Source organism: Spea bombifrons, chromosome 12 (assembly GCF_027358695.1).
Source record: "Spea bombifrons isolate aSpeBom1 chromosome 12, aSpeBom1.2.pri, whole genome shotgun sequence".
NCBI lineage: Eukaryota > Metazoa > Chordata > Amphibia > Anura > Pelobatidae > Spea > Spea bombifrons.
The window spans coordinates 1,269,273-1,296,962 of record NC_071098.1 but is presented as its reverse complement, the minus strand read 5'-3'; the positions used below and the strand labels follow the sequence as shown (position 1 = coordinate 1,296,962).

General features: G+C 41.1%; 1 protein-coding gene across 2 annotated transcripts; it reads right to left on the bottom strand.

Moving 5' to 3' along the window:
* Positions 1-154: 154 nt before the first annotated feature.
* FLI1 (Fli-1 proto-oncogene, ETS transcription factor) lies at positions 155-27,127 on the bottom strand. Of its 2 annotated transcripts, none has more exons than XM_053452269.1 (9): positions 26,604-27,127; positions 15,635-15,846; positions 13,639-13,790; positions 13,180-13,383; positions 11,292-11,354; positions 4,123-4,188; positions 3,297-3,359; positions 2,317-2,364; positions 155-1,691 (listed from the first exon to the last, which is right to left on the bottom strand). In XM_053452269.1, exons 1-9 carry the CDS (start codon positions 26,634-26,636, stop codon positions 1,162-1,164), a joined length of 1,371 nt encoding a protein of 456 aa, XP_053308244.1. In that variant the 5' UTR covers positions 26,637-27,127; the 3' UTR covers positions 155-1,161. The 2 variants fall into 2 exon arrangements, with proteins under 2 accessions (XP_053308244.1, XP_053308245.1); XM_053452270.1 differs by lacking the exon at positions 26,604-27,127 and adding an exon at positions 25,759-26,002.
* Between the last annotated feature and the right edge of the window lie 563 nt (positions 27,128-27,690).

Genomic DNA, 27,690 nt, shown 5'->3' with positions numbered 1-27,690 from the left:
TGGACAGCGGTACATAAAGGTTAAATTAAAGGCTATGTTGGCTACAGACACCAAGCCAAGCATTAAAGGTTGAGGTGGAACATCACTGAGCAGTGACATGTCTTTGCACACCGTGGATTTAGTAGGGCTACCGCCGGAGTATCACAGAGATTTGGAGGCAATAACATGAGGGGGGCTTATCTACATCTTTATAACAGGTTAATAAAAACCTAGCTTTCTGGTTGTTTTTACTTTTCTGTTTGGCTTAATATATTCGTGGTATTAATTTTCTAGTGTCATCTATGTCGGAAAGCACAACGAGTATAACTAACATACCTTGTATCTGTTATTTTATCTTAAATGTTTTATGCGTGGTCTTATTGTATGCAGATCCCTTGGGTTGCAGTCTCCAGTTTAATGCAGGTGTTTCCCAGAATACTGAATTTCTTATTGTGAATATTCACAGCATAGCGAGGGATGGTTTTGCGCCATAAATGTCACCGCAGACATGCAGTAATACGATTGTGTACGTACATCGTTCTGTTGCAGGAGTGTATCATCTACTGAGAAGCAAAATAAGCCTTAATTGTTGTATAGAGCATAAATAACTGTTAATCACTCTGTTGCATGGATATTATTATTGGGCTAAATATTTGCATTTTAAATGGAGCCCCCCCCAAGTATGGATTTTCAGTTAAATAAACCTATATTTAGCAAAAGGACATATGAGATTGTTACACTGTACACTCCAAAGGGGTATATGAGATGCCCTTATGGTCAATATATATTTAAAAATATTTCCTTTTGTTTCCAGTTGGTTAAAACATTTCCATGTTGCCATCCAGTGCCTCTGATAATACAAAATCAGAATTAAGAATAAAGAAACAAACAAAAAAGAAAAATAAAGTCTCATATAAATTGCTTGATTGTTATTGCCAGGCAAATTCCATCTCCAGAACTTGTCAAACCTTTAAGGCAGAAAAAAACTTTTAAGTAATACTGGCCCACAAAAGATCCATTTCCACTTTTAGCCAAGGACAATAGTGTGGTTGCCAGAATCCTGGTCGTGCCCAATTTTCTTCACGTTTGTACTTAAGGCAACACATTATCCAACAAAGGTGAGATATTTTTCCAGAGGAATCACCAGTGAAGTCACAAAGCTGTCCGCTGTGTGGAAGGGATCTAGTAGAAACTTCCCAAGTGTGACTGCACATGGGTATTTGGGTGTCGTGGGACATTTGGGTTTGGGTAGATATTTGCGTTTGGTGAACTCCAGTAGGGTGTAGTTGCTCCGAAGAAGCCGGACGATGTCACTGGCATAGAGGAGGGGTGTGAAGGAACAAAGTTAACTTTCTGCTGGTGGGGGTGGTATGACGGCATATATGAGAACTCTGATGGGTACTTGTACATGGATGTCTCCGTAGGGTGAGGCTGTAGCGCCTGAGCAATGCCATGAAAGTCAAATTTGTAGGCATAGCGTTTCCCGTGGACTTTAGTCATGATGTTCTTATCGTAGTAGTATCGTAGAGCCCGGCTCAGCTTGTCATAGTTCATGTTGGGCTTGCTTTTTCTCTCGCCCCACCGACGGGCTACTTCATCCGGGTCTGTCATTTTGAATTCCCCATTGGTGCCTTCCCATGTGATGCAGCTGGCGTTGGAACTGTCGGAAAGCAGCTCCAAGAGAAACTGCCACAGCTGGATCTGGCCACTGCCTGCGGGAGATGAAGATATTAACTGCATCAGTAGGATCAGAGCGGTAAATGTTAAAAAGGATTTGTCCAGACACTGACAAGAGCCACCCTTATTGGATACTCAGGCCTTGACTGACCCACCCGAGTATCCATACATTTATTTGTAGGCCACCTGCCCTGAGGATGGTCTGGATGTTGGCCGGCTGCTGCAGAGATCATTTATAAAACTATAGCAGCCCACAGTTTGGCTTACAGCGGTACGTGTGTTTCAGTGTGTATTACATTGGCGTCAGTTGGGTGCGAATGGTCAGTGTACCATTGTCAGTATGATCTTCTTGTTAAGATTGTCAAATTAAACCTTTTGGGTTATGTTTAATGTACATTTTCATTTTCTCTGTCAACTTAAATTTGAGGCTCTTGGAATATTATGATATTGAGGGTTATGATGAGAGTGATGACAAAACAAAAATATAGTGTGGCTGGACATATATGTAATCTGTGCATAATAGTGTTGCTGTGATATATGGAGCTAACATGAAATTATTTCCTGGGCTGGTTTTTATTCCCAGGCTGGCCATGGTACCGATGTATTTAATGCCTCTAAAAGTCATCCAGTGTTTATCCAAAATGCATTTATTTTTCTCACCTGGGTTTGCTAGCCGACTGCTTGTAGGTCCCAATATTTGATATGGATCTATTGAAAGAGAGAGAAAAAATCAAAGCATCCATCGCACAGCAAGGCCCGCTCCGCTCTCTATATTCACGTGCATGATAAACACATTACGGTGTTCAGCTTCATGATGTGCTCAGAAATAATTTCATTCTCCTCTCTTTTCATTAAGTGTTTGACCCTCCCTTTGTCACTAGGGGGCGATCTTGTATAAAAAAAGGCTGGAGTTTGGAGCATCCTAGATGCACGGCTCGGATCCCTAACTTTGTCCAGGGAAACCGCTTAGTGCTCTACGTGATATTAGCCACAGCGGTATGTTTAACAAATTCAGCCTACAGACAGCAGACCTCAAGTGAGTGACATCTTCCTGGGATTAATAGAGAAGATACTGAAAAAAATAGTTCACTATGTTATAGTACTACACTAACATGACAATTGCTTGAGGGTCATTTTGCTGGTTTTGCAAATATAAAAATTAGCAACGGCAGACATGACAAAAGCTGTCGGCGGAAGAATATCATCTCTTATATGAATAATAACGCTGTAGGTGCAGCCCGCTCTTATAACTGCGTTACCATTCATAGAAACCTAGAATCTGCCAGCAGATCAGCCTTGTTCGGCCCCTGTCTAGTCGCCCATTTTTCCTGCTGTAAAGACTCAAACCTGAATCAGTCGTTGGTCTTGTCTTACATTCAGGATCCAAATTAACCCATCCCGCGCATGCTTAAATTCCCTCACAGTATTATCCTCTACCACTTCTGCGTGGAGACTGTTCTACTTATCTACCACCCTCTCAGTAAAGTAAAATTTCTTTATTTTAACTCTAAGTCTCTGCCATTTCTCCTCAATTTAAATAAATGTCCCTTCTGTCTTTATTCAAAACAGTTTAACCCATTATTTAGCAGATGAGGACCCCCTCTTTGTTCTTGTCTTGTCAGGCGTCCCCACATGTTTACCTGGCTGCGGCCTCTGCTGATCTGTAGTTTTGTTCACATTTTGAGTTCCTCCCAGTGGGGGACCTGCAAGATAACAGTGTATCAGATACCAGCAGCACGCAAGGTTATCACCAATACAATGGGTGTGGGGATTTGGCATTTTCTGTTTCTTCACATTTCCCTGTATTATAGATTTACCCCACGGCACATGAAAGCTGTATGTAGAGTACACTCCCAGCTTTTTAGACCACCCCCTTGGTACATGCTACTCATGGACTACATCTCTAAAAAGTATCTCCTAAATGTCAGTTTCAGATAATATTCTGATATTAGCATCATATCTATTGCCCCCGTCTCCGTGTAACCATTATTTCTTGTCATTTAGACACATGCCCTGATGATCCTTTTTATAAGCTGTTTGGCATGCCCAGGAGAGAAAACAACACTCTAAAAGAGCAGAGCATTATTTTGACATTTTCAGTAGCCCCTTATTACAAAAATAGTGTGCCTCTTTGACCATTTGAAATATAGTAACAGCTTTATAACTAAATACAGCATTAGAAGAATCATTCCCTGTACTGCTGATTTCCTGAAATAATGGAAAGGCAAAAGTGTACACGATTAAATAATTTTTCAGGGTGTGCATACTTGTCATGCGACACACAAGTAGTCATTGGTTATTGCCATAAAACAAGATAAAACACCGGACAGATGAGTAGAAGTTGTAACACAATCTGCTCTTTTGCTGCTGAATGGGGTGCATAGCAGTGTTAGGACTTGCTCAGACCTGTCCGTAAAGTTTGACGTTATTTGGGAATTAGAAAGTTGTGAATTGAATGCCACTTACTTTTGGTAACAGGCGAGTTTACGGTATTTCCCCATCCAGATCTCCTCACTGCCTCGTAAGAAGGGTCTGTTAAAAGAAAAGGCAGATTAGCCACGAGTGTCGTAGAAATTAACTGCCATCTGACCACATCAATATAAAGCTGTATAGTGTGTTAGTAACATGTTTGTTATCATGGGTTACGTTTCAGTCCAGGTTAAAGGTGACAGCTCAGATACAGTAAGCTTCAGATATAGTCATTATACAAACAAAACCCAAGACTGGCCTGACGTGTAAATGTAATCAGTCTCCAGTTTTGAATGTATAATCTGGCGCCCCTAACTCTATCACCCTCAGCCAGCCTGCTGAATTGCCAGAGGTCATCTATGCATATTTTAAACTGTATGAAAATACACCAGAGCCTTTTCCTGTTTGCTTCCTACACCGCAAACCAAACCATACAAAGTATCTCGTAACCGATTTTGTTAGAGAGACACGTATGGGGCTCCCTCGGTGGAGTTTCAGTTCCTGAGTAAAACATGAACACCTGGAAACGATTAAGAAAAGGAATTTTGTTGGTTCCTTTAAGACTTCGTCTCGGCAGAAGAATGACCAATATGTAATAACCCAGCACCTAATGACAAAAGGCAGCGTTTTTCCGCAGTCTGTGTTTTGGAGTGAGAGGTTCCTGCAGTATTTGGACCCTTGAAAAGCGAGAGCGCTGCATTCCCCAATCTTACCACTCAGAATACAACTGATAGAAAACCACCATTACATTACATCTAATGCCAGACCATGCACTTAAAACATTTAATGCGGTAGTGAGGTACAGAAAATATGGTTTAAAGTAATTCTAAGAAGTAACCCCTGCCCGGGCAAATGTGTTCTTATTTTACTGATTCACTGAGAATAACGTTTATACTGAAAAAACATTTGCTTTTCGAAGTGAATATCTTGATTCTGAGGCCCTGCACTCTTAAAACCCTTTATACAAATGAGATGTTTTTACTGGAGCCAACGTCTTAGCATTACAGCAATTCATCTGCATAAAATGCAAATGGTGAAATCTCAGATGGCACCGGGCTGTCTTACACCGCTTTTCTTTTTGTGATTGAGAAAATCTAGAGGCACATTAGGTAAATCTATCTATTTTTCTTGGTCCAGGAAATAAATGGGTTCTAGTTCTGTTTCCATTGCTGGGATTTTTGTTTTGTAAGATTCTTTCCCTATAGATTATTTTCTTTGTAAATATTTCATTCACACCTTCCTACTCCAGTGTCAATAAAGATGCTTTTGTTACGGTCTATATCCTATTACAATGTATTTATCCTGTACTAAATGGGTTAACGCAGACAAGGCTTGGCAGAATATTCTGGGTTTACAGTGCCAGACGCAGACGCCACCCACGTAACAAGAGAGTGTTAAGAATAAGAACGTTTCGGTGTGACGCAGCCAGGAGTGCCGGCCAAACTCGCTGGAAGGCGGCAGAGGCCAGTGTTGGTATAGCCAAGGCATAGGAACATGGAAGGGGAAAGACTTTGGTTTCCCTTCTCCCAGGAAACATTTTGCTGCTTCCAGATTTCCAGACGCAAGGCTGTACAGCTCAGGTTTCATTGTTCCTAATTTATAAAGCAGTGAAACATAATGGAACTGTACAAACTGTACACGGATCAGTCAAGGGGTCTCCAAGCTCACTCCTCCAGTATGGCTAAAACGCTCATGAATTAACTGGATTAAGTACTTGTCTGACTAGATTTACACTGTTCGTTATGAAAAAAATTACATTGAGATCTGTCTCCCCAACATTATCTGTAGAGTACTCTTTGGCTTAGACCCTGAATCTCGGGGGTTTTGCCCCAATCTCGGGGTGAAGGTTTAGATTCTCGGGCTGGAAGTGACTCCTTCCTCTTCTACGCTGCTGTGATGGTGTATAAGAATCTTGGGTAACCCAATTAAGTGTATTTTTAAATAAAGTCAAGGTTTCCAGTAGGACCGGTATTGGAGACATTTGGGTAACATTTGTGAGTCGCTACTACTATGTGGGTTATCCTCAAAGTAGTGATGTTTAGGAGGGACTCACATCTGTACATCAGTATGTGTGTGTGTGTGTGTGTGTATATATATATATAATATATCAGTTAAAATAAGGTGATTTTAACAAAAGAGATTTTAACAAAAGGTGAATGTAAGGTTTCTGTCCTGATGTTTCACGTCTCCAAAATATCCATGATTATAAATAAGTATGTGATGTATGTGGTTTTTTGCAAAGCTATATTTACAGACACACAGTAATGTGTCAGCGCAGAACCGAATAAACACAAGTGTATGCAGGGTAAAGGGAAGTGCGATGTGGGCTTTGGATCTTTCAGATTTTTCTCCTCTTACCAACAGACCTGCAACAGTGTAACTTAGGAGCAAAGAGCGCTGGCGTGTAACACTTCGCATGTCCTGGGAGAGCGTTATTTGCTTTTCAATGTGTTGCCCAACCTATGACATTAAAGGTGTTAAACCATATGGAAAGCTCTCCTCGGTCTCATGGAAGCCAGTGGGGGAAAAAAGAGTAGGTATTATGTATTTTTCTACCAAATCAGATATTGGCACATGTTTGCCAAAATCTGCGTCCAACACAGGCTCCCTTAAGGTGATGTCTGCGTGGCCAAAACTTACCCGAGTAACGATTTGGCCTTGAGTATTGTAACTCATTGTGGCTCCTGTTGACAGATGGATATGTTATAATGTGGTCTAATTTATTTTATTGCAATTAAATAAGTCTTAGAAAAACTAATAATTTAAAATAAAACCAATCATTTTCAAAAATTTGGCTAAAAATAATATTCTTGCATTTCTTTTCTGTTAGTTTCTATTTTTTCCTTAAAAACAAAGGAAAATACAACCCGACATCCGAACAGGTCTTTGCTATTTTTGTTTAATAAACTGGTGGTTCTTTTGCTCGGCGTAAGGCACGGATAATCATTACATACAACGTGTCCCAGACACGCTGTCAGGTTTAATTCTACAAGCTGGAGTCCGACTCTGGGACAGGCAGAGTTGGAGGCTCCCATGTGAGTTGAGTTTCCTGTCTCCCCCCAACTTTAGCACAACCGGCCTTTGTTTCTTGCTTCCCGTGAAAAAACAGAGTGGCCGGCCACCGAGGTGGGTCAGAGAGAGGAATCAGACAAAACATTTGCTGTGGAATTTCAAAGGAAAACAATTAAAACAGAGAAGGGTAAAGGGAAATATACAAGGAAAACTCTCTAACATAAACTGAATAATGGAGCATCCTTTATAACATACTATGCCGAAAAGTGAGGTATTTGCCAGAAAGTACACCAACGCAAAATGGGGCAAAGACGGGCATTTTTATGTGGTTACACATTCAAACTTAAGTCTATTGAATTTGCCACTTTTATAACTTAACACCACATTAGAAAAATATTAGAACTGTCAAAAACCTCACACCAAATAATTTATTTAATCAAGTAAAAAATAGACTCATTCATAATTTGTTCCTGGGAGCACTTAATTCTCACGTGACACAAAACCAGGCACTGATAGGTTGTCGCCATAGAAGCAAAAAAAGCCTTAAACGTTTGTGTTATTTTTAAGTGATAAAATCACCAAATAAAAAGAGGAAAGAATAAAACATAATAAAATAAAAATATTCTTGGCATAAAAAAAATGCAGAATAACAAGTCCGCAATATACCCATTAGATATGTGTTAACTTCTCAAGAAACATATTAAGACTTTGTAGAAGCCAGAGCAGGTAACTGAATTTAAAACCCCAGTATACATACATGAAGTCCATCTAAGCTGGGTGGCAAAGGGTACGCGTGGCACTGTACCACTTTCTGTGCTCGCGTATTGCCAGGAGCTTAGGTAGCCAAACGGCTAGTCTGTGAAGGTTGGTATTACGTGCGCAATGTTTCCTTGGAATAATCTCCACTTGAATTTTATATAAACAATGAAATATGTGACGGTAACTATGAGGTTTTTTTTAATTATTGAGGAACCTGGCATTGATTTATTACTATAAGAACACCAATAAAATAGTGGTGCATTCCTGAAGGATGAGAGTTGTTAGTAATTACTATTTCTCTGGGGACCCAGGCCCGAATTCTGTGTCTGGTGACTTTTCCATCACCCACCTAAAGCCCTCCCTGTTTGACTTAACCTCTCCTTTTTATCACTGGCACTGCGTGGCAATACAAAATAGAACCCCCCCCCCCCTAAGAACTAGCTGTCTAAATGTATCTACTAACGTTCCATTCCAGCCTTAACGGTCCAACTAATGTTCATTGTCATATGTATCTGACTGCGGACTTTCTAGGTGCTAAATGCTGTATAAATGTATGTGTGTGTATGTGTATATATATATATATATATATATATATATATATATCCATCAATATATAATATATATATTAAACTACTTTAGCCAGTAGAAAAAATTAGGCTACAGAAGAAAGATGGCTATTTTACCCTCAATCTTTAATAAATGGAAAACCAAGATTCCCTGCTTACTTAATAGATTATGTCACACATCACTGGGGAGCTGACCGTGGAAAGTTCCATTGCATATACCATGCAAACTCGACCTTGTGCTCGGCCACAATGACAACAAGAATGTAAGCAAATGCCCCAGATTAGACTGGAGTGTAAATAAAATGTGATAGTCAATATGTTATAGATATAAAAGATACGTTCTCTTGGTTTAGTGGCCCTCTTCCAGGGGTGTTTCATATAACGGCAGCCAAGCTAATTTACAAAAAGAGGCTGCTCCACCCTTGCTAGACGCTTCTGCCAAACCTCAAGATATTGATAGAACAGGTAGAGTGTAAACACCGCATCCACGAGATGCTGTCCCCAGTGAGGTGTGTTATTTCCAGGACAAAAATAACACATGAGATTTCTTCGGGATTACATCATACTTTCCTGCTGACACACACTGCGCTGCCTGTGCTGGGCAGAAGCGATCCATTCATTTTAAGAGATTACGGAATATGGAGTGAGTGCCTGAAATGCAGGCTTAACCCTAACCCTTAAACTAGAGTCATGAGCAGCACCCGCGGCAAACGTTATAAATAAAAAGTTCAATATCCTTGTGCTTTAGTCTGGGAGAGTTCTTGATGACAACAGGAGTACATTTATAGCACATAGTAGAAAACCAGGCCATAAAGTGACCCTCGCATGACCTTACATGAACCACCCCCAGCAACAGAAAAGAGGTCTAAACTGGCCATGGAGGAAGAATCAGGAAAAACATTGTAAGGTTTTCCTTTTACTAATTTTGCAATATTTTACATTAAAAAAAGCACCCCAACATGTCCTCCATTCATTTTGTGTTTCTGCTATTATTGCCAACATTGAGTGATTACTAACTAACTGACATTGTTGGAATAGTGATCTTATTATGTCGCTGATGAATCTTCACATAGTCTATGAAGCTTGACATTAACCCAAGAAGAGGAGTGTGAATAAACTGTAAATATTAAGTAATCTGTAGTGTTTTAGAATATTGGTCAGTCAATACGCCCAATGCCGCTCCACAGTTCATGCAATACTGTGGGTGATCATCGACTGAAACCGCTCAAGCACTGAGTAATCACTCATAGAGGGAGAGGAGCAGAATAATGGCCTTTAAACCTCAGCCATGAGCACCTGTCATCTCTCTGAGACATCCGTCTAGATCAGTAGTTTTCAGGGATGGCCGTGGTGGTCTGTGCTGTGACCAGCCTGGGCAGTCTCATACAGACTATGTATGTACAAGTATGAGATAAGCATGTGTACATGTGTTTGTATGTATCCCCAGCCTCAAGAATGTGGCTGCTGGCATCAACAGAACGGGCCAAAATCCATTCTCCACTGCCAGTAAGCCCTCTATGGCGTTATGACTCCTGGTTTGTTTATGGTAAAGATTCCTACTGATGATGAAGTGTCTGAAAGGGAGAGAGTCTCCCCAGAGACCGAAAGCTCTCCTTTCCTACTCTATATTATAAGCCTTATCAAGACTTGTGGCCTCTCCGTTCAGTTGCCAGTATAACCCAGCGGTACGGTAAAACCTTTCTACTTTTGTATCAATTTGAACATGACTCCTACAAGTTTTACTATTAAACATTAATAAATAATACCCGCTTTGTTGAACTAACCTGGGATATATTAACACACAATGTATCTGTACTGAACTGCTGCACCTGTCACTCACAAGGGACATTAAACCCAACTGGATGAGACATAAACAAGGCAGGTCCCACAGAGGAAAATAGGGGGTATCAACCTAAAGGCAGGGGGTAACAAAAGCAACGGCTGCAGAAAATGAATGTGTCTTTAAGAGTGCATTTTGGAGCCTAATGTGGCCTTTCTAAAGGATCCTTTTGTCGGTCGCCATCAAAGCTTCATAGAGCGGGGAGCCAACTGATTAGCTTTTGTCTTGCTAATGCACCTTGATTCAATTCGTGAGAGCCCTGCGCACCCAGGTAGTGAGGCGGCAGGAGAAAACCAGAGAGCTGGCGGCACTCAAGCTCACGAGCTATTATATGTCAGACAAAAGCCGCACCTGCAATAAAAGTGGGATTTTCTGCTTCTCCCTAAACGGACGCATCACGCTCCTGGCAACTCCAGCTACAGCATCCATTAACCATTCTCTGAGCATAGTAACCATGCAAATAGTCCTCCATAAACCTCTGCTATCCAGGATTTGTATCAAATCGCTCAACGGGATTTATAGCATCTACATTCTCGCTGACATTTACAAACAGAATAAAAATAGATCAATATTATCAATATTAAACCCTCATATTAATAAATCAAACCACCTGATGTAGCATTATCCACCAAAATCAGTGCACCTCTTCTATAGAAATGATTGTTTGTATTGTAAGTTTGATCTAGCAGCCAGAGCACTCTGTGATACACACTATCACCATAGAATAATATCAGGACTGTTACTATTAACCCCAATATAATGCCTCTCAAAAAGTCCAACAGTCTCTTAACATGCCTATAAGTGGTAAAGCGGCGATTACGTGTAGTTAAAAAGTCTAAATTTACACATATTGATATCTATTGGCGATCATAGCAGATATTTTACATTTCTAACAAACACTGCGTTTGAATATTTCAGATCCCAGTTAACACAGATGTTTGTTTTTTTTAAATAACTTTTTTAAACCAAGAAAGTAAGTGAATATTTACCCTCTTTTGCCGTCACCCGTGAAGATGTGTCTGTATGCGATGGAGCGTTATAACCCAGCGAGCCTAGGAGGAAATGGAAAAGGTTCATATTTTCTAAGTGGTATGGATGGTTGCGATTAGACGCTCCTTCCACAGGCCAGGAGAACGCGCTTTCGTCATAACGTTTACATACAGCATTTCATTGAAACAAGATTGATTCATCACTAAAGGCTTTGCACCACCTAAAAATATGTATAAATAGTAACTTTTGGCACATCTTCAAATGTGGTTATTTTGCCATAGCAACCAATGACTGCACGATCCCATTGGTTAGAAACATAGAATCTGCCGGCAGATCAGATCAGACCCATTTGGCACATTAATCAGTCATTGGTATTGTCTCAGTTGCTATGGTGATAAGACCATATTCGCTCTACGTGCGACTTGTAACTTTTCAAGCTAGCTCGTGCAAAAAGAATTCCCACATTGGGGAGACCCAGCTTTCAATAATCTGAAGTACGTGAAGCATTATACAGCATGTTGAGAGTAAACCATTACACTTCTGATTATAGTATTCTCTATGTATTGTGATACTGGATACTAACAGTGTTCAGTGAAATCAAATCAGGTACCGGAACAGACCTTTTTATTATTAATTGTCAGTTTAACTAAAATCACAGGACCAGAGAACATGAGATTTCAATATGCTAGATCAATGTTCTATTGAGTCTGAGTAATCAAAAGGTCTGTTTTTAACTTGCTGGGGAAATATGTAAAAAGAATGCAGTGGATATTCTGTGGATTTTCAGGATTCTCTTTTTTTACTGAAAATGGTCTTTTCAGCATCTTGGGAAAGTCCTTTGTTTTGAGCCGGTTGGGATTAATTTTTAATATATAGAGCTAATCTAAGCCCATGGGCAGAAACAGTATGGTTGCTTAAAAAAAGTGGCTTAATGAGTTCCAGACTGACCTGTGGACAAGAGAATGGAGACCTTAATAATTTGGCATTTTGTGAAAAGGGTTAGTTCATTCGTAAAATACTAAGTCTTAGAGGCACTTCTTGTCAATACAGTGCGACCCCAGTGGGAAGCAGGTCAGGGGTCGTTAATGGTTGAATGGTGTAATAGATTGGTTAGGTCTGACACATGGAATACAGATGTCTGCTTAATATTATGATAAGGAATGGGGTCCAAGTAATTCTCTAGCCTCCTTGTGTGGGATTGTAAACCTCAAATTCACTAAAGGTTGACGTAAGGTTTTGATGTTAGAGATCAGAGTGTTAAACCGTCTAATCTACACAAGGAACATGGAATTTGTTTGTGGCAAGGCAGGTTCCTCATGCTCAAGGGACCCACTGACCCGTCCCTCCTAATACTATTATTGTGCTTCATAACATTTAGGGAACTGGGGGTTCAGTTACTCCATTAAACCAAGTATGGGCAAGGTCAAGGGGCTTCCTTCTCTTTACTGTACTCATTCATACCACATTATTATAGTTTGAAAGAGAATAGAATTTCTATAAAGAAAAAACATTATCGAAAGCATTGCAGCCACTTAAGTTACTGCCCGTGGCGCTTAAATCTTGCCCGTACATGAATCATTCATGGTGTGTTAGATTATTTGGTGGACCTGGTTCTATCGTAACCACAGTAGATTCCCTGCATGGCCTGATCCCCTCCCACTGGTTCTCCTTTACCTCACATTTTGCCCCTATAATGTGAGTAGTTTTACTGGGGAGATCAGTTATTTTATTTTTCTTACGTCCACAACTGATTACATTTCTGAACATTGGGCTGCCAAGCCCTGCCAGCGAATTTGGTAGCTTTAGTCCATTACAGTCTTGGTATTTGTCTTTGGCTCCTATGAAGGAACATATTAATACGTTTGAGGAACAATAGATTCTACTTACTTTCCCTGAGGTAGCTGAGGTGAGAAAGCAGGACTTCGGTGTTGTAGAGAGACGTGCTCCGGAGGAAATCCTCTTTACCCATTTTACACAGTTCTTTGCCGTCCATATTGTGAAAGAGCGAGGGATCGATTTCCATGAGCCCATACTCCTTGATGGCCCATTCCAACCACTGCCGTACGTGATCCTGTGTCCACAAGGTGGGATCTGGCCACAGAAACAGGTTAAAGCATGTTATTCTGCAGAAAATATGTTGGTTTAAAACATGCTACTTTAGTTTTTTTAGATCATTTCTGTTGCTAGAATTTATTTCTAGCAAAGAAGTGAAATAATTTAATACTACATTTATACTATTGTATACTACAATACTAATGCTATATATTTTTGCATATATATTTCCCGTGTATTGGCAGTGATATTGTGAGACCCCTGGCCGTATACCATCAGTGTATCTGTATTTACCTGCTGGCACAATGACTCTCCTCTCATTGGTGGTCATGTTTGGCGGAGGAGCAGTTTTCTCATCCATGTAGCTGTTGTAAGTCATTGCGTTCGTTTCCGAACCTCCGATGAGTTTGCTGCACTTGTTGATGCTGCAGTCCACCGGCGATTCCCTGGGACAAGGAAAGCGTGGTTACTGTGAATGACGCGATCAATGTAGCAGAATGAATGCAGACAGCATTTAATTCACTGTTGTCTGGAAAGTATCACAAAAAGCATCAAAAAGCAAATCAAACACAACACATACAAGACATGCATTGTGATCCCAACTGTAGTAATTGTAATATTACTTGCTAGTCTCTATTCACCAGCCTATGAGTTACTGGAGGGCTGAAACACTTTATCTCATTAACTATGCCTTATGAAGAACAGCTTCTCATGGGGTATAGCTGCTTGAAAGTCATCCTTAGGGGTTCGGATTAATAAACCCCCTCATTTTAGTTCTCCTCACAAAGTTTCACAGTCACACTGCTTCAGTTTTATCATTAACACTCCATTACCACACAGAGTAACATTGTAACACAATGCTACACCATAAAACGGCACAACACTCCAGCATATGATCAGATAGAAAGCTTACAATCTGCCGGCGGATCGGCCCCTTGCCCGTTTCTCCTGCTGTAAAGACTCAAACCTTAATCAATCGTTGGTCTTGTCTTAGATTCAGGAGCCGTATGCCTATCCCATGCATGTTTAATACCCTCACTGTATGGATCTCTTCCACTTCTGTTGGCAGGCTGTTCCACTTATCTACTACCTTCTCAGTGAACAAAAAAAATCAGAGTTCTATCACGGTGCAGTACAGGGTAGTATCATAGTAGATTATGCAGAGTTTATATTGCGTTGCAGGCCGTTACATACAGATTATCGATCCGCTTTCAGATATTCTGCAGTAACAGGTTGTTGTTGTCGCCGGCCACAGAGCAGAACTGTTCCGCAGACTGCGAGTAGCAGGGTTTTCCAGTCTAATGTGTTTCTGATCTCTCACGAGGGTTAACAGTTCATCCATAATTTTTTCCGAATGTGCGCGCTGGTCTGCCGGTGCTGCACGCTAGATAGAAGATGTTGACTAGCATATGTTTGAATTTAAGTTTTCTTCTTTGGCTACTGTTGTTCCAGGCAGCAGACCAAAAATCTCTTCCCCTTCCCAGGGGCTGTGAACGATTGCCACGGTGGGTGTGCAGGAGCTGCTGGGGTTGCGCTAACGCTGCACACGTGGACCAGGTTAATGCTGCAATATTTGAGGACCCTCCTTATACCTGCGTTTAATGTACACATCTATGCTTTTATTCCGCAGGCTTGGGGTTATACAAACCCCAGCGAGTCGTGTTTGGTTTAGACAACAAACAAAAATGCACATATCCAGATGGAGGGCTTTCTCTAATTTAATCTAATTTCATTTAGTCTCAATGTTCTAAACTTTGCTTCTTACCCCTTGGTCATGTATGTACCACAACAGCTTTCATATGACCCCACACATATACTATGTAATGCTGGCCAGACATATTGTAATTGGGTCTATGAATAAACCGCAAGCATTTTTATTTGCAGAAAGCTTCCACCACTCTGAGCCACTAGCTGGAAGTGACAAAGCTCTGAGTTAGATGCGGTCCTTCATAATCCACCCTTCAATACCTAGTCCTGAAAACGAAGCTTAGAGCTCTCCTGAAAAGCCCTTCTGTCCAGAACCAAGCACAAAACAACATAAAACACACACACACACACACACACACACACACACACACACACACATATAATTACCAATGGGGGCCCATAAAAAATGTCACTTGAAAGACTACTCCATGCTAGGTGACACTGGATAATCGTCTAAACACAGGAAAAGAAAACATCTATGCCCTAAAAGAGCAATTCTTGTGTAGATTTTACCACGTCGCACTAGAATTTCTCTTTAAACGTTACCCCATTGCGGAAGGGGTTTTCATTGTGCGGTTCGTACCTGGATCCATTGATGTGATCGTATTCCCTTTTGATGTTGACCCGCATTGGCTGGTTGATCCACTCCTGCTGTGGGGGCAGAGTGTTGATTTTGTGAGCTTGGCCATAGTCGGGGTTCCCTGAGGCGGTCATGTCAGCCTTCGTGAGATGAGATGATGCTCCATACGATGAATCAAACAAAGTATGGTCGTCGCTCACCACCGACAGAGCTTCCTGTGATACAAAAGAAGATGGAACTTTTATATCTCAGACAAAACAAAATCATTTCTGATGATCCTTTCTTTATAATGGATAAAATTATACCCCCCCCCCCCCGGGTATCCTTTGTCCTTCTTTGCCTAGAACTTAAAAATCGTAGCAATAAAGCATTAAAGATGTCCCCCGATCTTTCACCAAAGCACCAATTCCAGGCCAGTAGTAGCTGCCCCAATTTTCTCAGATATGGAAATGTTTCTTTTGTTAAAAACAATCTAATATTATGTTTTACTCTTCAAGGGTTATCACCTTATTTCCATTAAGTTACTTGCGGGTGCAACAAAGCGGCAGCTTATGGAAGTATTTCAGTGGAAATCTTTCTTGTAGCAAATGTTTGGCCACCACGTCCAGATGTTTTAAACATTTCAGATTAAACTTTCCCTGCTTGTCGAGAACTCAACTCGGGCTGAATTACTCTAACAGGCCGACCAAAAATCTATTCATAGCATCTAATGTAAAATGTTCGAGTTCTAATCCTGTGACAGACGTTTATACCAAGCGCTAGATAAAGGAGCTCATTGTCCTCCACCAACATCTTGTTTCTATTATATTAATTATCCAGCAGGTATAGGAGAAGATGCTGCTCTCCTAAATGTAAGTTTATTACACACATGCGCGTGTCATCCCCCAAAGATTAGGTTGTCTTTAGATGGTGCTATAACCAGGTTATAAACACTTAGATGGCAGGTCATTCATTTAAAGCAACATTATAAACAAAATAAAATTACTCTGCAACGTGTCAATTTATTTTTATTTTACTTTACAGAGAGGGTGGTAGATAAATGGAACAGCTTCCCATCAGAAGTGGTAGAATCTAATAATAGTGACCAAAGACTGATTAAGGAGGAAAAATGGGCGACTAGACGAGCCAAATGGGTCGAATCTGCAGCAAATTCTAGGTTTCTATGTCATAAATTCCAGCTAATTTTTTATGTAAATATCCAGTAAATAATTCATGTCTAAAATATTCCCAAATTAATATTGATCCCAATATACAGCCTGGGGGTTCTGCTTTACCTATGGGCTGCCTTCAAGAAAGGCATATTGTGCGTTTTGCTCGTTGCCCTCGTTACATGGAACTGACACAAGGTTTTTTGTGTAGATCCAGTCTGTGGGCAGTTCATGTGGCCCCTGGGACGCGCAGGACGGGCTGCAGGCAGCGAGCAGACGTCTTTTCACCATCCTTCAAAGCGCTCCCAGGACAAAATACTCCAAACAAATGCAGCAGTGTCTGGAAATATACTCGACTGTGCAGCCCTTAACCCGATGAAATAAGCAACGAGGAAAGTGGAATAATATTCATAACACATTATAATGTCCTGCCTAAAAACCATTGAAATAAGCAAACTTAAAAGATTTATAGCAAAAGCTTGCGTTGATCCCATTCACAATTTGCAACTCACCAAATAAATGAACACAAAGTAACTTCTTATATATATTATATGTATATATATTAACCAGATTTCCCTTTACATTAGAAACCAGCGCACATTGGCTATAAAGTAGGTCTAGGTGGCCTCTGGCAACCTTCATCCCTGCCCAATAAACCAGTATTATTATCGGCCAAAAACCAAAGAGTTATCAGCGTGGACTTCAGAACAGCAAATCCGTGTCTTTCATTTTTATTTTGTGTCGCTTTGCTGAGGTCTCGTGACATTTTACAAACGTTTGCTCCATTGTACTGAGGAAACCTAGATTGTGATGGCAGAAAAGAAGCAATTGGCCTTATAAAGGAAACCACAAAGTGACGCCCAAAAAGCCCCTAAATTCACAGATTATCTGTCGTTGCCCCAACAGTTTATATTTAAACACATGGATACATAGACAGAACCTTACCTGCCCAACACCGCTCAAAAGGCACATAATAGAGCCAGTTTGCCACTAACATATTAATAATAGTAACATTTATTATGTGGGGGCCGCTCTGCCCCTTCTCACCCCCAGACTCTTCAAACGCCTTCTCTTACATCTGCTGGCCTGATGCCTTCCTCGGTGCGGAATCCGAGTATTCTGCCTACATCACATGAAACGGCCCAAAAATAACAACTCCTGTTCAGGGAAGGAACGTGTCTTGTGTTGATGATCAGTCGAAGGCAAGAGACAGCTGACAGTCTGGCGAGTATGGGAGAACATTTGGTAACGCTCACATTTATTATATATATAAACAGCGCTAGGCCTTGATGTAACTGAAGGATTATGAATCAAAATGGATGTTTTCATGTCAGGGGGAACCAATTTTAGATTTTAGCTCTCAGATTTTAAAAGAGCAGGAGACTGCTGTGGCACACAACTGTGTAAAAGGGAAATTGTCCCCCCAGCCTGCACAGACCAGAATCCTTCGCATACGAATTCGTCACTTTTATAATCTGATTTTACTTTTTACTTCACAGCGTTTCTAAGTCGTCATTCATTTGGCAGATTATGAGACGTTTTTATCAGTAGAAAGGACACTATCGTGAAGAAATATTAATACGTTTCAGTCACTTTACAGCAATACATCAGCTTGTAAAATTCTTTATACATTTTCAGCAGGAATATTTCTTTGTGTCTGACTCTGGCTCTAAACTTGAATATATTTTAAAATAGTAACATTCCCAACGCCATCACATCCAAGCTAATGTATAAAATCATGAAAAACAAAAAAATCAACACATGGACCAGAATTCTGTTGACAAATTTTGAGTACAGCAGAATTTCACATTTTATTGCTCTAGAATTCTCTGCCACCCTGTCCCAGCAATACCTGTTCTGTGGACAAAAGGGAACCAATTTGAGTATAAAAAAGTTAAAAGAATTAAAAAAAAAAAAGTAGCAATTTGCTTTTTTGCTGTAATGCGTACAGCCCCAATGAGACAGATCTACACACAGAGTAAGTATTGAATGCAAACATCTGAGCCTCTGTGTAAAAGCTCTGAAAAAGCCAAATTGCACGATGTGTTTGTGCTGTAATAAGAAGCTGACATAAGTATTTAGCATGTTTCATACATGAAACTAAACGGCACATTTTACAGCATTAACCTCTCAGCTCTGTAGAAAATCTACAAGAAGCAAAGATTTTAGTTTCCGTATTAATCAATGGGGTTATTATATCTAATACGGTACATATGAATGCTATAAAGACCTTTATTGTCATATATCATCATTATCTTCATAATAAGGGGCTATAAGATGTAATGAAGTTTTAGGTAGATAAGTGGAACAGACTCCCAACAGAAGTGGGCAGATGAGACCAATGGCCGATTAGGGTTTGAGTCTTTATAGCAGAAAAAATGGGCAGACTAGATGGGGCCGAATGGGGCCGATCTGCTGGCAAATTCTATGTTTCTATCACCAGTTTAACATTTTCTCCACCATTCACCTCCTTGCGGTTTAAGTTCTGTTCTTGGTTAGTCTACAGATGCGGCTTGCAAAAAAATAACAGGAAGTTGGGCTGGTATATTTAGAAAAAGCTACTTTCTGTAGCGTTGATGATGCAGATTATTCTGATGCTGGGCCTGTCGATACCAGTCGTTGCACTTTATGCACAAAGGCCCCTGCAGGACTTTCTGGAACTAAAAATGAGAATGTGGACAAAACCTATTTCCATTAATTCCATACAGGATTTAGCTTTTTAATGTTTAATAAAAGCTTGTGATCTACAATGTAACCCAGCCAGACCCAGAACCATCGTGCCATTTATCAGCCAAGGAAATAATCCGGTAACAGTCAGCCGGCTGTGTGATGTGCGATCAGCTTGTGAGACTGCACCGTCCTTATTATAGTAAAGCCATTTTCTCCAGTCCATTCATTCCCATTAATGTGGTTTTATGAATTACGTTTCTGCTGCAATTTGCACAAACCTCACAAGAGCCTCAAGTGTCTCCGTGTCTTTTGCTCCCATTTCTGTGTCAGAAGAAAGATGGCTCTAAGTGTTCAGATTCATAACTCAGTCTTGTGCCCGCGGCCGAAAATAATTCTACAAAGGCAAAATTCTAGTGATTGTATAAGGGTTAATTTAAAGTGACCAAGTTTTTTATGTTTATTGGTTCATGTGGCTCTTTTCCAGAACACAAAAAATATATCGGCGGAAACCCCAGCTTTTTCTTGGATAAATCTGTTATAAACTTTAGCCCATGCGACCGTCATGGTCCTGGATCTGGCTGCCCTTATGATGATTGTTTTTACCTTTTATTCTTAGGATAGCTTTATGTACATCCCAAGCTTTCAGGAATTCCTGAAGTTTCCTTCACTTTGAAACCCGAAAACCCCTTGCTGTGCTCCCCACATTCATAAGCATCTCATTAGTCCTTAAATACGCAAATTCTGCATCATTAACAAACACGGAATGATCTCATTGTGAAGATTCCAACTGATCTAAAACGGTGGCGCTGCCGCGATATCAACACCGTGCAGACTGCTGCGGATCTGAGGAAACATTCATTCTCGATTTATTTGCATGGATAATTTATGGTCTAAGTAAGTAGGACAAATATGTCTCTTTACAAGATACTGATACTTTTATACAATGATAAAAAATGTGCTTTTAGAACTGGAAACCCTGATTTACACCCAATTTACTTGGTGACGAAACAACCAACAAATGCTGTTCTGTTGACCATAGGACCTGACTTCAAGGAACAAGCTTTGCTCCCAGCTTCACAAAATCTCCTTAAAAGGCAGGAATTGTGATCATCATACTGCCCCTGGCACCCGCGGTGCCCTCTCCCTGTGCGTGGCAGGGTGGCACCCCTTAGCAAACCTGCACCCTATTGTTCACAATTGTATAGTCTGACAACCTTGGGATGGAGATAGGAAGAGGAGGTCAGATGGTTCCTTTGTTCTGCCAGAGGAAATACATCAGGAAATGTTGGATGTGTTTAACCGGATGTCCGGCTGGTGCTGATAAAGGCGACCTAGTGAGGTGCATTAAATGCAGTTAAAAGCCTATCAAATGTTAGCAGGACAAAAGGATATTCTAAAATAACTGCAGACTTCCAACTGACGTTAACCCTCCCGTGACTCAAATTCCCTCTTCTGGGCAGTGGCCCATTGAGTGCGAATTTACAGATCAATTAATATTATTTCTGTGCCACCACAGGCTGTGGGCTTCTTAAACCAACATGACTGCCGCTTTTTTACCATCCATGCCCCTGAAAAACCCTGGTTGCCTGCTAGCCACGTGCGAACCTCCCTGGTTCCTGTAAGGCCTTTGTTCTGTCTAATAATCTTGTGGGTTCCGTTGCATGACGCCGCTGCATTTTTGGGTCTGCTATGGTTTTTGAGGCCTTATCTAGCAGAAGACTTACTGTCCACCCAGAACCTACAGCCCATGAAACACATTTTAGCGTCTTTGTGATAAAATTACCAAACACACAATCTCAGAATAATCGCCTGACACCAGTCTGTCCACCGTCAAGGCCACTCCACGGCCATTCATCAAGTAACAATCTTGGCAAAACTGCAGGCGTTACATACCGAGCACCATTTTTATCCAAAAAGCAGAAAACTGCGGCACCCACAAAAGATCTAGAGTACAGAGAAACGATGTAACCCATACAAGAGAACGTTTTATACTAAACTGTGAGCTTTGAAGACAAATAATTCAGACACTCAGATTTCATTGATTGCTGCATTCAGTCTTTTAAACGATTAAGTGGAACAACCGTAATTACTTCTCAGCCTGTACCTTCTGACATTTTTACTCACAAAGTATTGTGTTCATTTGTGCTGAGGATATAATGTCCTTTGAACTCATCTTCTAAATAATTTCTTAGTAAAAAGACAGATCTCTTTAATTTTATCTCCTTAACTGTTACAGCGCCATAACATTGACCAACAGCTTATATTCATCAAGATAAATTTACATTAAGACAGAAACCGCCTTAAGAAGTATAAGGAAAGATTCCAGAGCTTTCTGTGCGTTACCTCTCAGTAGAGAGCTTTTGAGCCAAATGAATAATTATTGAATTTCATATGTTTTGGTGTAATTGGCATTTTACTGTCATTTTTAAAGTTTAAACACATGAGTCTTTCATGATCCATAATCAGTTCTGAAGGCCATGGAAACCAAATTGCCGCTGAAAGATCCTTGTTAAGGTGTAAAGGTGCACTGCAAAAACTGAGGGGTCTTAGGGATTAGTTTCTTATTTCTAGACCCCATCTAAACAAGCACCTGCTAGCCAAAACAAGGACAGGCCCTACTGGCCATTGCCATCCAGCGGAGCTGCCAGTCGGCTGAGGGGTATCCTGTAGTCCAAGCTGGTGAGAAAGAGCAAGAGCTTAAAGGGGCCAGTCTGTAGACTCAACATTAATTGGTAGCGCTCGCACGTTAAAGAAGTAAATTGACGCAGATATGTCATTCGTATTTTTATCTCCAAACATTTAATTATATAAGAACAACTCAGACACATCTGGCTTCTCTTTACTCTTAGTAAAACAAACGCTTTTCACCCTCTCAATGACCTCTTTTAATTTCACATAACAGAATAAAGTTCTGATCAAGCAGGGCCAGAGAAAATATGAACGGGGCATGATTAAAGAACTAGTTCTGGAGAGGTTTGGGGCATTTACTAGTAACTGGACGTTTGTTACTAATGTCCTATTCTGTTATAAAACATTAATATTCAGCATAATAGGTTGTTTACCAAACCCCTCGCTCCGTTCCAGGTCAGCTCCCGGATGGAAGATCATTTGCTAGAATTTAGAGCTACAGATTTATTCAAATCTTCAAAATGGAGAAAAAAAAAATATATTTTCTTTAAGCTTTAGATCATGAAAGACCACAAAGCAACATTTATATTGACATCATTTTTGGTGCTTTTGGCACCATTTGAACACTTTTCCGTTAACGTCCCTGCACTCTTTTTAGTTTGGCACTTTTCATTGGAACACATGATGTTCAGCTGTGAAGACACCACGTTGCAATCTGCAAACCTCTGATGCTGGCACGTGTAATATGTCTTTATATGAAAATTATGCTCAACGTGTCAAGAAAAAAACAGATTGTATGCTACTTACAGAAGTGCGCTAATCATATAAAGACTTGGTTTGTATCCTAGCTCCCTAGTGGTCTTTGTCATCTTCCACAGACCAGGATATCATTCTTTCGCACCCCGTTAACACATTTTCAGTAACCCATGACCTCTTCTGGTTACAAAGCTCCCCACTGGTTCAGTGATAAAGATGGTCCTGGCCTTCTCAAGTCTTTTTGTCCTTCCATTATTACTCTATTTCACTGGAAATTAGACCAGAAAATGGGGAACTGCCAATTGTCACAGAAATGTTTGGGTTAAGGCATTAAACTGCAAAAGTTTGGGCTAAATTATGGCTATTGTCATCTTTTATCACAGAACTGAATTAGTCAGCTGGGCTCTAACGTGATGAGGCCATTCTTACATATTGCTGGCCACATCTTCTTGAGGCCTTCTGTTCAGTCTCTGGCCTTTCTCAAGACTCGCTAGATCACAGAAGAATATGATCCAGTAATAAGAATGACAATGGACTTGTTAAGATTTTTTTTATAATTACTCCATTACTATTAAAGGTAATATGTAAATACCTGCTTAGGGGTCCTCTATATAATAGGAAATGTATGGACAAGATACGTATACACCCTCTGTAACCCGAAATAAAACTTTATATCTGTTTTATCTCAAAATGTTTTGTTACTGGCTAGTGGTTTTCCATCAACTGGTAAGAGATGGGAAAGTTATGGCGTAGAATACAATTGCCTTTAATGTCCATCTCATCATTAGCCATGTTAAAGCGCAGTCACAATTGGGCCAACGCAAAGGGTGCCACCAGATTATCTTCTATTAGAGTCCAGTGAAGGTTCAGCAGTGGTTTGGAAGGAATCAATTTATTTATTTTAACAATCTCACTTTCCAGTGCAGTGGAAGAGTCACCTTGCAAGATTTGTAAAGTCCTGAACAGACCTCAACGGCCTAGAGTTCCAAGGATGAGTACAAGGTTGGGACTCTCTAATGTACAATCCCATACTCTACGAGAGGGCAGGCCCTAGACTTACTGGTTAATAGTGCGAAAATGGAACTTGATCCCATGTGCCAGGATCGCTGACAAATAAAATGCTGATCCATTTGGGTAAGAGCTATACAGAATGATGATTTTATTAGGAAACGTTTCAAATTAATTTGTTCATCAAAATGTTTAAATATTCAAAGGTTATGTATATGTTATATTGAGTTGCAATAGTGCATGTTCTGGATTCATACACCAGCACAAATATACAGCATATGGACTGAGCAATAGACTTTGTAAATGTACAGCACTGGGAATATACTGTAAAGCTGGGTGGACTGGTAATTGATCCCAAAGTAACTTTACAGCTAAATTGTGAGTTTTTGGGTTATTTGCCAGCAGAGCGTAATATCTCTTTGGCTATTATTTATTTTGTAGTCAGCATATATGTATATAGGTGTGTGTGTATATATATAATTAGTATAATGGGGTCAGGATGTATGGATACCTCGCACTCTGACATAAAGCTTCACTTTCTGCTTTTGGGGTTATCTGCAGTTTGTCTTCTAATCAAACACTTTCCCTTGTGAAGAATGTTATTCCTTAGCTGGATTTTCCACCAGGTCAGCAGATTTAAGGAGAAAATACGCAGATCAAAAGTGCTCCCACCCAGGCCTGTGGACAAACCCCCATTATAAGAGCCGAGTCTGTGGGCACTGCCTATCCCTGCTCTGATACCCAGTAACCCCTTCACTGCCTGCAGCCAAATCCCATCCATAAAGAAAGCAGCTGCCATCAAACAACTCACATGCAGTATATTTGGTAATAAATAAGTGTAACAAGTTAGTTTTAGATTCAACACAAACATTATATTTATTTATAAATATATATATATATGTATATAACTCGATTAGAAACTATGTAAATCTGCTGGAAGACACAGAACTCCGCAGCCCTTGATACATGGTGATATGATACATATCGCACAGACTGATACATTGTATAGAAACCATTTATCATCCGCATCAGTTAGAATATTACATAGAATGGGATAAATGTGAGTAAATGCCAGTTCTAAGAACAAACCAAGCGAAGAAGTTTGTGTTTCAGGATTCCAATTAGAAATGGGAAACTCCTGCCTCAGGCAGGGGTTCAATAACTGCCTAGGGGTCTCTAGAGCCCAGTGCAGAAGAGGCCTATTTGATGCCCCCCAACCTCCCCCACATTGGGTATCTGTACCCGACGGTGACGGTTAATGTGTTATATGTACGGATGGCATTATATGTGTATATTATATGTTGTAAAGGTTACCTGTCCTCTATACATAGAAAGGTATTATAGCTATACCTGACATTGCATTATTTATAGTATTTATTGTAATGGTCATCTATACTCTGCTATAGGTATACCTGACTTTATGTATATTAATGCGTCCAGGTCCCCTATACATATAATGGTTCTAGGTATATGTGAGTTTGGATGAGTATGTTAAGTTCTTGGCCCCCTTTGCATGCCATGATGCTGTGTCACCCGTGTCATACGAGTCGGGAGCCCCTAGGCGTGTGGTCGCCCTGCTGCCCCCGCAATTTATAGCCTTTCCTGACCGCAATTGCACAAGAATCCAGACTTCTGTACTACGCGAAAAACTCGCAGGTCTCTGAATAGAGAGATAAATAGTACAGGGGCGAAATGGAGGGACGGGGTTGAAGGATGGATGGAGAAACGGAGAGAGAGAGGGGTAAAGAGAGGATGAGTGAGGGGTACGTAGTGGGACAGGGATGGAGGAGAGAGGAAATGACTGATATCTGTCCTGAGAGAGGATATTTAGGGACTGTGGGCAGGAGCAAGTGACACAGACATGGCGGGCCCCATCCTGCCCCTGTGGCTGAGTTCTGCCCCAATCGGGACTCTTACCTTAATGGTCCCGTCCATGTGGAGCTGGAGGCAGGTCCTGCGCCACACATTGACCCGGTTACCGTGTCCCTCGGTCCAGCTGCTGCCTCCGTCTGTCTGTTTCTCTCAGCAGATTGTCTTGTGGCAGAGACAGACAGAAAGACACTTAACCGGATGAAAGTTTTTTTGACTCATTTTGGGAAGTGAAGTCACTCGGAGGAAGCTGGCTGCGGTGCGGCTGCCTCCCGGCATCACAGGACAGGATATGTGCCACAGGGAGATAAGGAGAAGAGGACAATTCAGCCAGAACCCCCCCTCCCCGTACACACCGGATGGACCCCCAGCACAGGGTAGTACCTGCCCGGGACCCCAAATCCCACGCACCCCCCCCCGTCACAGGGCGATTCCCTGCACTACTTTCACGGTCAGGGTATATGAGGGATCACTCACTAATATCTATTAATTAATATAATATCAAATCACCACTGGCCTGGAACATCCAGCACAGAACATAGAACCGGAATCGCACCAGTTCCGCATAGAACGTTGGAAAAATCCAAAGTATCCACAATACAGAGGAAGAATAATGTTATAAAATAAAATGGGGCACTATGCATCCAACTGGAATTAACCAAAAGACGAATTAGAGGGGAAGGTGTCCATTTAGTTTGTAAATAATCCCAAATACCGATCTGCAATGTGTACTCATCAACATTAAACCGATCCCCCCAGCACTCCTACGTGACTGGGGTAACTTACTGGATGCTCGAAGCATCATCACCACATAACCCCACTGACACAGAAAGGGTTAAAGGTATGGGTACCTCATTCTTCCTCTGTAATTGGGAGGGTGCACAGTAACCCACCTTTCTTTGCTCTACCAGTTTCTTAAGATGCATATCTTCTGGGCTGCAGGTTCCAGTTTAGTCCAGTAATAACACTTTTTTACAAGTCCAGAATAAAGCAATGAAAAGAAGTTTCCATCAACCAGGTGCAGGGGAGATGCCCTCAGGAAGATGCTGCCCCTGCGCCCATTTGTTTGCTGGTGGCAGAATGTGTCTTTCTCTATGACTCCCAATATTTTTTCTTTCTTTCTCTATATACCTCCCCCTCTGAAATTACCCTCATCAATTCAGATCCATTTTCCAGGCAGATGCAGAGAGGGGTGCAGGGCTTTGGTTGCTGTAGGTATAGGAGGGAGGTTCTGTCTCCATGTAGACTGTAAAGGGTAGAGGGGGGGAGGGAGATGTGGAGGGTACTCACTCTGCCTCCCCCTCCTCCTGTCTGCTTTCCAATCCAGGGGTCTGCATCCAAAGTCCCCAGAGCCTGCCACATCTGGATGCTGCTAGCAGGGTCAGTTCTCCCCTTGCCTGAGGCCACTGGGGCAGAAACAACACTAAATGAATGCAGACTTAACCCTTCTCCAGCCTCCTGGTCAGGGGAGCTCACACACCCCATTACACCCCTTAATTAATGGAAGCCAGATTTGAGAAACAGAGCCACTTGTTTGCAGGTCCTGGAGTCCCTGAACTGGGGCAGGAAGGTGTATTCAATGCTCTGTACCAGCCCTAGCTACCCTCAGTACTCACTAATACCACCTACCCTCCGTGCTCACTAATACCACCTACCCTCTGTGCTCACTAATACCCATCTACCCTGCTCAAACGCACCTCCTCACCATTGACCCTTAACAAAAGACAATTGGAAGAGAAGGTACATGGGAATATTAACCCTTGGGGGATGTACACATCTCTTAAGATGGAAAGGTGTGTATGAGGATTTCCAGACTGTATTCAAAAACTGTCAATTCCAGAAATAATAACTACATATAATTTTACACTAAGCTTGGAATGTTCTACCTGCCTGTATGGGGGCATTTCTGCATTAAAATTATATCCCACATCAAATCTCACTCAAGTTCATCACATGCACTCTGTTATAGCCCTCTGTGGA

Bases quoted from the DNA above. Each gene is read 5' to 3' on its own strand.
- FLI1 (XM_053452269.1), bottom strand. From the start codon at position 26,636: ATGCATCTTAAGAAACTGGTAGAGCAAAGAAAG. The intron at 15,847-26,603 runs GTGGGTTACTGT...TTTGTATCACAG, and splicing joins AACTGGTAGAGCAAAGAAAG to GAAGCTCTGTCGGTGGTGAG. The intron at 13,791-15,634 runs GTACGAACCGCA...TCCTTGTCCCAG, and splicing joins GATCACATCAATGGATCCAG to GGAATCGCCGGTGGACTGCA.